The 12,367-nt window shown below is 43.5% G+C and overlaps 1 protein-coding gene across 3 annotated transcripts in view; it reads left to right on the top strand.

Annotated features, from left to right (window-relative positions):
* Window positions 1-357: 357 nt before the first annotated feature.
* LOC126354266 (gamma-aminobutyric acid receptor subunit beta-like) overlaps window positions 358-12,367 on the top strand; it is a 298,711-nt gene continuing 286,701 nt past the window's right edge. Inside the window, exon 1 of one of the 3 annotated variants that reach the window (XM_050003798.1) lies at window positions 358-779. In XM_050003798.1, coding sequence (XP_049859755.1) covers window positions 700-779 — 80 coding nt within the window. In that variant the 5' untranslated portion in view covers window positions 358-699. The remainder of the gene's footprint in view (window positions 780-12,367) is intronic. The other 2 variants (XM_050003797.1, XM_050003799.1) reach the window with 2 other exon arrangements.

A 12,367-nucleotide genomic window follows, 5' to 3' on the forward strand; every position in this document is an offset into this window, starting at 1 on the left:
ACAATAGCGGTCCTGAATCATCTCCGATCAAGTCTACTACAGTAGTACTCATAAGTTTTCGTTTATTATAGAAAATTGGAAAAATTAATACCCGGAAAATGCCGGGTATTTCAGCTAGAGGAAATTCTTCTCAAGAATGTTGTCACGGCTGTGAACCCGGTAGAAACTATATTTTTCAAATTGGTCTTATGGTAGGAACGGCGTAGCAGATCCGGAGGCGGTCTCTCGCGCGTGCTGCCATCTGTGGTCGCGTCGGCAGCGGCAGCGGCGCATCTCCGTCGGCGAGGCGCGGCGTCGCCAGCGTCGATGCTGCGGTCGCGTCGGCGCATGCGCCGTGGCGCCGCGCCGCCTCCGCCGCACACACACACAGGACGCTGACTCACGCACACACAAGCGCGCGCCCGCCCGCCGCCAATTTCCTCGCCCAGTGCCGAATCCCGGAGCAGCGCTCGTGCAGATTCCACTCCGCTCGCAGCCCCCACAATACGGCCGCCCCATGTGACGCTGCCGCCTGAGATGCTGCTGCGAGCGCTGGCCCACCACGCGCACCGGCCACTGCCTACCGCCACTGCCCCCGATCCCGAATTCTCGTAAACATGTGTGACAGCCATGCGATGCCCTTCGTCTACCAAGTGACGTGAAGTCCCGCCGCCTGTGCGGTTTCGCTGAGAGGGCTGACAACGTGGAACGCCGGGAAGGATGGTGAGAGGCACGCCGGCTGCCAGCCTGCTATGTCTCCTCACCTTCGCATGGACGGCGGCAGAGGTGTCCTCGGCCGGGTGAGTAGCCACGCTTTCTCTACCGTTTCTCACGTTCACGTTTCTCCGGTAATATAACTGTCACACAAGGCTAGACATGTCTTACAATTTAGTTCGATATTACAATCAAAACGTTAAATTCTAAACATATGTAAGTGTTCAACATCTCAAATGTGTCATCAATATTACAAATTTTCACTACCAACGATGTGCAAAAGTAAGGTAACTTTAAACTATTATCTGGTCGGCTGTGACAACGCGAGTCCAATCTCGTTATTTTGTAAGCCTGCCGTCTGTTTCTTACTCACTAAAAATAAGTGATTTTCTTTTTGATATGGGAAATTTCTTGACTGAATGAAACGCTTTTTTAAAAATTCGTCATAGATTTTACCTTCTTTTGTTTCTGAAGCGTGGTCTGTGATTGGACTGTCAGAAAAACAGCGGACATAAAAATTTTACTGGTGACTTGTAATATTTGTGGAAATATTTAATCAACAGCATGCAGAACTGTAGAAACCACCGTCTAACACTCGCACCTTAGTAGAGATTGAAAGAAATTGTGACAAACAGATGTAACTGACACTAATCACACACAGACATGTGTGTGTGTGTGTGTGTGTGTGTGTGTGTGTGTGTGTGTCTGTGTGTGTGTTCTGAAGACAACTTAGAAATTTTAAAACACGCGAAAATCTGTGGTTTCTATGTGGAAAAAATATCTAAATTAATTTAATGTTCCTGCTGTTATCAAAAATAAAATTATAAAAATTACTTTGTTTAAAGTAGCAAACCGATCATTGGCTGCTCAGATACATTCTTGAGAGAGAATCAACACATCCTTCCTTAACACAGGTTTTCCAGACCAGCTCCGCACAGAAACAATGTTTTCAATACGTAGGTCCTTAGTCACAGAATACAATATTGTGTCTCATTTTTTAAAAGCCACTATGCACATTGAAAGCGTCGTCAGCGTAACGATATAACATTCTTCTTATGTTTACTTTTAATAGTTCTTAACACTTGTTTTCAGAAAATTTGCATATTTATAATAGCATTGTGTAATTTTTTCAATATTTCAATCCTGAAATCGACGACAAGAAATGTAAAATCTAAATTCGAGTCACTTTTGCCTTGAGCTCTACCAGAAACACATAAAACGCAAGGTGTACAAGTTTTGCTTGGATAGAACTATGAATTAGACATTCTTTTTTTAAGTGAAATACAGACACTCAGAGACCAGAGGTTTATACTTGAAACGTTGGAATCGTCTGAAGTTGGTGTATAAATGTTATGACATAAACATCACATGTATGGAGTATTTTATTTATTACTTTTATACCTTAAATCTTCTGTGTGTATGATGCGTTATCGTGGAGCGTTTCGTCGCATACTGAGAACATTTTTAAAGACAGACAGTAAATAAAGAAGCTTTGAAATATAAAATGCATGAATACAAAATTAAAAAGGAAAACACATCCAGACGTTCAGAGATCAGAGGTTTACAAATAAACTTTTGGAATAGTTTCAGATTGGTGTTTCAATGTTATGACAAACATTTATTGTAATTCGTGGACGTTCATGTTTATCATGAATATTATTTATTGTTGTGTGCATATCACAAAATATCATAAAGCGTTTCACCACATATTGAGGAGTGTTTTAAGGAAAAGTAATAAAGAAACTTTGAAATATGAAATGCATGAATACAAATAATGGTGACATAATAGTAATAATAAACATCCAGTATAAAGCTTTGCATAAACTTACTAAAATATGAAAACTGTAAGCGACTGGGGTTTTTTAAACACTGCAAAGTTTGGTGTTGGCCATGAATAAAGTCAGCGTTAGGAAATAAGGAAGCCAAAAAGGAAGCAGCTGTTTCATTCATACACAAAAGGCTTCAGGTTGTGCAGCTGTTTTACGTACTAAAATACAGCTGGGAGTACGTTCATTTATTTGAATAAGAAGCTTCACCACTATTTCTAGTTACGTTTCTCTTCTCTTATATTATTACTTCCTTGTTTTGACAGAGCTGAGGTATGTATTCTGTAGCTATTAAGCAGTAGTTTCTCGAAACGCGGGCACTATTGTACGATTTTCTTTATTTAATTACTTGAGCATTTATATTGTTCCACAATGCCAGTCCCTTAGTCCCTTACCAATCAGGGATTCTTAGAATTTCATTTTACATTTAACATAACGGGTATTGCACATCCAATACTACGCTAATATTAATAACTATTGGTATTATTATTTTATAGTAATGAACTTCATTCTAGTAATGTCGGCGCTATTAAATTTGATTTAAGTGAGTTTCTCATAATGTAAGATTCCTGTCAAATGTGGATAAAGTAGTTTGACCAAAAAGGCAGCAGTGCCAAAAGATCAAATTTGCAGAAGTAAATTGGCTCTAGAAAAGTGAGAAAAAGAGAAGGAGGAAAAAAAGAAACAGAAGGAATAAAGAAACGGAAAGAGGGCTACTGAAGTCTGGGACAGCGCTGATATGCCACTAGTTTCCCTCCTGTACGATAGTTGATATTGTCAGTTGAATTGATAAGAATGTAACACAGCCGGAATACCTTTGATATACGTGTACAGCAAGCCAAGCACTGAACCTTAGGGGACTACAGAAAACACCCACCTGGTCACGCACCGAGGAAAAATCCTTGGCAGTGCCGGGAATTGAGCCAAGGTCCTCTGCGTGACAGCCATCTATGCTGATCAGTTAGCTACAAAGCATTACTAGAGCCCTCACGAACTATGTAGAGCATAACTTACTGTGGTGATGTCTCTGATCCATAGATTACTGGCTCATGTCTGTTTCTCAGCTTGTTGTCCAAACACAGTACCACAATATTTTGGAAATTAACTGTCTCGTGGTTAAAACTTATTTAGCATATTTTTGAAAAATAATGGCTCAAAACCTGTCGTCTTCTGTGATAAATAATACATTTTCGTTACCAAAAAGAACTAAGTTGACCGATTTTGAAAGACGGTGAAGTCTGACATCTGTCTCCCGTGAATCTAACTAGACCCATGTTTTCACATGAACCTAGGATTTTCAGGCTTAAATATTTAATTTTAGAACCATTTTATGAGAATGGAAGTTAAAGAAAAAAGTATAATAAGACAGTACCAAAACACAGCAAAAAACATGAAGTATTCAACATAACATTTGAAGATTTCTTTAACGTACCGCACATATTCTATGAGGTTTTCTGGGGAGTATATGTCCCACTACATACTGATTATGTACAGACCAGCAGAATTGGTAAGGTATGTAGTAATTTTTGAAAATAATGTTTACGGTGTATAATAAAACATACACGGCAGTATTTTGCAGAAAGACTCGTATAAAACACTCTTGATAACATTGCAGGACCTGTATTTATCCCTTCCATAAGACAGCAAGTTGTTTTGAATGCGAACGGCTTACGCACGGTACTATGTTATACTTTTGTTGTTTACAGCCGGCCGGTGTGGCCTTGCGGTTCTAGGCGCTTGTCAAGAAACCGCGTGACCGCTACGGTCGCAGGTTCGAATCCTGCCTCGGGCATGGATGTGTGTGATGTCCTTAGGTTAGGTAGGTTTAAGAATTTCTAGGGGACTGATGACCACATATGTTAAGTCCCATAGTGCTCAGAGCCATTGTTGTTTATAGAGCTTTGTACTCCCTCTGCATGTGAGTTACTGAAGACGCACAGAGGATTAGAGCAAGTTAGTTTCCAACCAGTACTTTTTTTATTTTCGGATAGTCTTGTAACTGGTTTGATGCGGCCCTCCACGAATTCTTCCTGTGTCGGCCTTTTCATCTAAGTATAGCAAACTACGTCCTCAATTATTCGCTGGATGTTTTCCAGTCTCTGTCTTCCTCTACAGTTTTTCCCCTCTGCAGCTCCCTTTAGTGGCATATAATTTACTGCCTGATGTCTTAACAGATGTCCTATCATCCTGTCAGTGTTTTCCATATATTTCTTTCCTCGCTGATTCTGTGGTGAACCTCCTCATTACGTACCTTATCAGCCCACCTAATTTTCAACATTCTTCCTTTGCACCAGATCACAAATGCTTCTGTTGTCTTCTGTTCCAGTTTTCCCACCGATCATCTCTCACTACCATACCATGTTGTGTTCCAGACGTATTTTCTCAGAAATGTCTTCCTCAAATGAAGACCTATGTTTGATACTGGTAGACTATTGTTGATCAGGAGTAAACTTTTTGCCAGTGCTAGTCTGCTTTTTGTGGCAACATTCACTGTCTATCAAAAGCATCCGAATATCCCTAGGTAATGCGAAATCGACCACTCCACGTCATGGGACCTGTCAGTAGGAAAGTAGGCAAAGCGCAGTGTGTGGTTAGTAGAGCAGCAGTAATAACTGAGTGGATCGGCCAGGACAGGTCAGTTACTTCGACCGTGAACTATTCACTGGATCTCATCTGAGCAAAAAATCCATCAGGGACATTTCAAACCTCTATGTAACCGCAACTAAATCAAGACCAGGCACACATCACGTAATGAACTGAGAGTTTCGGATGGTAGTTGTAGAAAATCGCATGAAATCAGCTGAAGAATCCATTCGTGTGTTCCAAAATGCTATGTGCAGTCCAGCTAGCACAGTGACTGTCCATAGCGAGTTAAGAAGTGTGAGACATAATACTCGAGCAGCTCCTCATAAACTGCACATTTCCGCAGTCAACACTAAACGACGTTTCAGGTGCTGTAAAGTGAAGCCACTGGACAGTGAATGACTGGAAACTGGTGATTTGGAGTGACGAAACACGTTGTACCCTATGAAAAACCAATGAAAGTGGGTTTGGTAAATTCCTGGCGGGCGTTACTGGTTCAAATGGCTCTGTGTACTATGGGACTTAATTTCTGAGGTCATCAGTCACCTAGAACTTAGAACTACTTATGAAACGTCCCCTTAGAAAAACTTATACAAGACTGTGCTTAAACTGACACACAATATTTTTAGCACAACGCAATCTGACTTTCAATAATCCCTACAAAAGAATGGCCCTGACTAACATTAACCTATACCTTTCACAAATCACTTACCTCACCAAAAATCTTCGTTACTCGAACTACTGTAATACAGCGAGCACCACTACTGCCAGCTAAATAAAAGATTCAAACTTAATAGTCATAATATATATATCAGTTCATGACATCAATTCTTACAAATTTCAAAACTCCGCCATCTCTCTCCCCACGTCCACCACTGCTGGCGGCTCACCTCCAACTGCGCAACGCTACGCGCTGTTAACATCCAGCTGCCCAACACTACAATGGCGAGTATTACAACAATGCCAACAAGCCACTGACTGCACACAGCACAGCCAGTGATTTTCATACGGAGCGCTACGTGGCGTTACCAATAAGAAAACCTAAACAGCCTACTTACACTTAAACCTAACTAACCTATGGACATCACACACACCCTTGCCCAAGGCAGGAATCGAGTCTGCGACCGCCGGCCGCAGTGGCCGAGCGGTTCTAGGCGCTTAAGTCTGGAACCGCGCTACCACTACGGTCGCAGGTTCGAATCCTGCCTCGGGTATGGATGTGTGTGATGTCCTTAGGTTAGTTAGGTATAAGTAGTTCTAAGTTCTAGGGGACTGATGACCTCAGATGTTAAGTCCGATAGTGCTCAGAGCCATTTGAACCATTTTTTCGAGCCTGCGACCGTAGCGGTGGCCCGGTTCCAGACTGTAGCGCCTAGAACCGCTCGGCCAACCCCGGCCGGTGAGGACGTTACTGGTCTTCATGTGTAATGCCAACAGTGAATTCCTAAGGCGGTTGTGTTACGGTGTGGAGGTGTTTTCCATGGTTAGCAAGCCATAACCCTATTGCAACTAAGAAAATGCTAAGTGCAGAAGGAGATGAGCACATTTTACAGTATTGTTTACTGCACATAGTGGAGGAACATTTCAGTGGCGATGCCTATTTACATCGACATGACAGTGCACCCCGTCACGAAGCAGCATCTGTGAGGCAATGGTTTGTGGCCAATAATATTCCTAAATGGACTGGTCTGTCCGGGTCGCGACCTGAACCCAATGTAACACCTCTGGGATGAGCTGTAGCGTTGACTTCCCTCTACACCCCAGCGACCAACATCACTATCCTCTCTGGTTTCGGCTCCTGGGGAAGAATGAGCTGCCATTCCTCCACAGACATTCAGCTCATTAAAGGAGTCCCCAGCATCAAGCCATCAGAAAGGCGAAGGGTGGAGACAGTCCATAATAATGTATACTAATAGGTGTCCGGATACTTTTCATCAGGTTGTGCATAAGAATGGTAAAAGAAAGGATCTGTAAAATTACAGACAAATATTCTTAACGCTGGATTGCTGCATAACTCTTAAGCATTCGTAAGGGCCAACAAAACAAATTTCCATGAGAGAGAAAAGCTACGCACAAATCAGGACGCATTTAGAAATCGTTGCTAGTGTGAAAATCAGCTTACCCTTTCCTCCTACGACATCCTGAGAACCATGAATGAAACCCAACAGGCAGATTGCATATTCCTAGATTTCTGAAAAGCACTTCACACAATACCAAAGTGTAGGCTGTTAAGGTCTGAGCATACGGAATAGGTTCTCAGATATGAGAGGGACTAAATCCTTTTAAGGAATAGAACCCAGAAAGTTACAAATCACTTGATGCGAAGGATAACCACACCTGTGATGATACATTTCAACTGATGAAAACAGCAACAGCCGCGTCAAAATGTTATGTTAAACACGACTAGTGTCATGGCGTTACATTCACATATTCAGGTAGGAATCTGTTGGCCTTTCAAAACATAATGTCCTTAAAACTGTTACCTGAAGATGGGACTGTAATGGCACGAAATCATATTGATACAGCTGTTGCGGTTTTTTATCAGTTGAAAAGAACCCAGTAAGTTGTCCTCGACGACGAGTGTTCATTGAAGTAGGAGATATCCTGCATGTTTCTACAGTCACTCAAAGAAGGCGCTATCCCGCACTTTACGGCGTCGTCAGCAAACTGAAACGGACTACTGCTTACCTTATCCGTTGGTTCTTTTATGTTTATAGATAACAAGAGTGGTCTTCTCACTCTTCTCTGGGGCTCTGATGATGTCTCCGATGAACTCACGCCGTCCGGAAATACGCCGCGAACTCAAATGGAAACGGCTGGAGGGATGAAAACACACTACTGACAAGGGGAGGCCACCCCGTTGGATCACAGATTTACTCCCAACTTTGTACAACTTTAGTAGGCCATTAAAACAACATAGTTGCAGCTAGTAAGGTGCACTAGTCTGGCAATTTCGAGAAAATAGCAAAGGAAGCTTTACGCAACTGAAATGTGGCTTATGTGTCTGTACGCAGGGTCGGGACCTTAAGAGTTCGTGGCAGGCAAGTGGTTGGCGTTCGAGATTCGTACAAACGAGCATATATGAGGCGTCGGTTTGGTTCCAGCTCAAACTTAAGTTTTAATCTATTCTATCGGAAGAAAAGAAATTTTCCAAAATGTCAACACGACGTGTTTTCCCTTAGAATGAATATTCCCAGTAAATGCGGGAAAATTGAATTCATTCGATATAGTATATGCCGTATCAATTTATGTTTTCCATGTCTGTATGATAAATACCATCCTGCAACGCGTAAGAGCACATCCGACAAGTAATTGTACATCACTCTTGTGGTCTGGCAGATCGTGTCTTACTACACTCCTGGAAATTGAAATAAGAACACCGTGAATTCATTGTCCCAGGAAGGGGAAACTTTATTGACACTTTCCTGGGGTCCGATACATCACATGACCACACTGACAGAACCACAGGCACATAGACACAGGCAACAGAGCATGCACAATGTCGGCACTAGTACAGTGTATATCCACCTTTCGAAGCAATGCAGGCTGCTATTCTCCCATGGAGACGATCGTAGAGATGCTGGATGTAGTCCTGTGGAACGGCTTGCCATGCCATTTCCACCTGGCGCCTCAGTTGGACCAGCGTTCGTGCTGGACGTGCAGACCGCGTGAGACGACGCTTCATCCAGTCCCAAACATGCTCAATGGGGGACAGATCCGGAGATCTTGCTGGCCAGGGTAGTTGACTTACACCTTCTAGAGCACGTTGGGTGGCACGGGATACATGCGGACGTGCATTGTCCTGTTGGAACAGCAAGTTCCCTTGCCGGTCTAGGAATGGTAGAACGATGGGTTCGATGACGGTTTGGATGTACCGTGCACTATTCAGTGTCCCCTCGACGATCACGAGAGGTGTACGGCCAGTGTAGGAGATCGCTCCCCATACCATGATGCCGGGTGTTGGCCCTGTGTGCCTCGGTCGTATGCAGTCCTGATTGTGGCGCTCACCTGCACGGTGCCAAATACGCATACGACCGTCATTGGCACCAAGGCAGAAGTGACTCTCATCGCTGAAGAAGACACGTCTCCATTTGTCCCTCCATTCACGCCTGTCGCGACACCACTGGAGGCGGGCTGCACGATGTTGGGGCGTGAGCGGAAGACGGCCTAACGGTGTGCGGGACCGTAGCCCAGCTTCATGGAGACGGTTGCGAATGGTCCTCGCCGATACCCCAGGAGCAACAGTGTCCCTAATTTGCTGGGAAGTGGCGGTGCGGTCCCCTACGGCACTGCGTAGGATCCTACGGTCTTGGTGTGCATCCGTGCGTCGCTGCGGTCCGGTCCCAGGTCGACGGGCACGTGCACCTTCCGCCGACCACTGGCGACAACATCGATGTACTGTGGAGACCTCACGCCCCACGTGTTGAGCAATTTGGCGGTACGTCTACGCGGCCTCCCGCATGCGCACTATACGCCCTCGCTCAAAGTCCGTCAACTGCACATACGGTTCACGTCCACGCTGTCGCGGCATGCTACCAGTGTTAAAGACTGCGATGGAGCTCCGTATTCCACATCAAACTGGCTGACACTGACGGCGGCGGTGCACAAATGCTGCGCATCTAGCGCCATTCGACGGCCAACACCGCGGTTCCTGGTGTGTCCGCTGTGCCGTGCGTGTGGTCATTGCTTGTACAGCCCTCTCGCAGTGTCCGGAGCAAGTATGGTGGGTCTGACACACCGGTGTCAATGTGTTCTTTTTTCCATTTCCAGGAGTGTATATTTAGCGAGGTCTGACTCGGTCTTTCGAAGCGTGTACCTCGTGCTTGAAAATTTAATTAAAAATAGTAAATAGTCAAATAACATACGAAATTCGCTACACTTTTATGACAATGCGTGTGTTTTTTTTTTCTTTTCATTACATTGCCTCTCAAATCTCATAGGAATTAAATAATGTGACCAGTGGTAAAAAAATACGGATTAAAAGAATGTTTTGGCACGATTCGAACTGTCGCCTCGTCCGCGACCCTCATGCACAGCACAATACTAACCACTTGAAGACGATGACTTCTTACAGCCAGTCCATTTGCTCAGATACATCGGTCAGGTAACACACTCGTAAAACGTCTCTTGCGATTCTCTCGGAACTGCCAGAGTAGCTAGCTTCTTCAGGACGGTCAAAACTGTCGCGCTCGTCCTGTATTTGAACCTGGGACCTGCTACTCCCAAACCAGGAATCATACCCACCCGCCTCACCCTTTTTTTTCGGTATTGCTCGTTGCGTTTTGTCTGGTTCGACGTCACATGACATCCGTTCAAGTTGATCGTTGATTCGTTTACTTGGTTTTTTATTACAGAGGACAAACAGCCCTCTGAGCTACCGTGCCGGCAACCTTAGACAAACAACCCACCTGCCGCCTCCAATCCAGCTGACTGTAGACATTCCTCTCCGCCGTACCCTGTGTGGAGGCTTGCACAGTATATATGCAGATGTACATCCTTAATCGATAAATTTGATTTTAATTACGGTCTTGTTTCAGGCCTTACCAAATTTGTGAATATTTTACGTATACTGTCACATACTTGTTAAACTTCAGTTACACGATAAATCAGTCTAATCTAAAAGATGTAAATTCAACTAAATATCTAGGTATTACAATTACGAAAAACTTAAATTGAAAGGAACACATAGAAAATGTTGTGGGGAAGGCTAACCAGAGACTGCGTTTTTTTGACAGGGCACTTAGAAAATGTAACAGACCTACTATGGAGAGTACCTAAACTACGCTTGTCGGACCTCCTTTAGAATAATGCTGCGCGTTGTATGATCCTTACTAGATAGGACTGTCGGAGTACATCGAAAAAGCTCAAAGAAAGACAGCACGTTTTGTATTATAACGAAATATGCGAAAGAGTGTCACAGAAAAGATACAGGATTTAGGCTGGAAATCATTAAAAGGAGGAGTTTTTCGTTGCGACGGAATCTTCTCACGAAATTCCAAGCACCAACTCTCTTCTCCGAATGCGAAAATATTTTGTTGACACCAAAATACATAGAGAGGAATGATCACCACGATAAAATAAGGGAAATCAGAGCTCTAACGGAAAGATATAGGTGTTTATCCTTTCCGCGCGCTATAAGAGACTGGAATAATAATAAAGGTGGTTCGTTGAACTCCGTTGCCAGGCACTTGACTGTGATTTGAGTGTGTCCATACAGATGTAGTTGTAGGTACCGAGTAAAATTCCGCTGACCTCTTTTTCACATAATTCCGATAAGTATTACACATCGTAAGTAGCGGAATATTCCACTAGATATTGATGCACGAAACATTTCGCATCTTGCTGAGACTATTTATGCCGCTTAAACTTCCTTTCTGTGCTATAACATCAGACAAAAGCTCTACAGTTAACTCGTGCAGCCATTGTGTTCAAATATCTCGCTCGGCGCCTTATGAAGAGCAGAAGTCAGACATCTGGTGGGGGCCGCAGCGAGCTGCAATCGCTGCTGGAACTTTGCCGATCTGTTTCCAGGAGCTTTTCCATCATGTCGGTCGTTTTGCTGGCGAACTGTGGGCGCCAGATCAGAATAGCTGAACGGCTAAAAATGAAGTAAAATTAAACCTTTCTCGATCTTCATCCTGGCTGGTGCTTCATTTAGGCTGGGTGCTACTAAACGCGTAGTAGTCGGAAGATCCGTTTTTCTAAAGGTAGGAAACGAAGACAAAATAGTCGAAACGTTTATTAACGATCACCTCTTTCTTTTTCATTCTGCACCTAATTGACAGAATAGCAAATACTCAGGATCTCTACCTGCCGTAGACGTGGAGCGAAACAATAACCCAACGGTTAGAACATTTAAATCCCACAAATAAGTTCCTGATCGTCTCAGTCCAATTCTCAATTATGTCATCCGTAAATAAACGAGGGAATCAGTATAAAACTTTGTTTCCAGTGATGGTACACACACTTCTAAACGCGTAGTAGTCGGAAGATCCGTTTTTCTAAAGGTAGGAAACGAAGACAAAATAGTCGAAACGTTTATTAACGATCACCTCTTTCTTTTTCATTCTGCACCTAATTGACAGAATAGCTGTAAAACTGTTAAAAGAAATTTTAAGTAAACAAATTGTGCAGATTTTAATCATAGTCATGCACATTAAATCGTATGGTGTTGCACCAACGTCACTTTTGCTGTGAAAGGCAGGTCATGGCATAGAAGAGGGGTAAACCTGGGAAGATTACGATATTTGCCTCTGGCCACGGGT

This window comes from Schistocerca gregaria, chromosome 3, assembly GCF_023897955.1.
Source record: "Schistocerca gregaria isolate iqSchGreg1 chromosome 3, iqSchGreg1.2, whole genome shotgun sequence".
Taxonomy (NCBI): domain Eukaryota; kingdom Metazoa; phylum Arthropoda; class Insecta; order Orthoptera; family Acrididae; genus Schistocerca; species Schistocerca gregaria.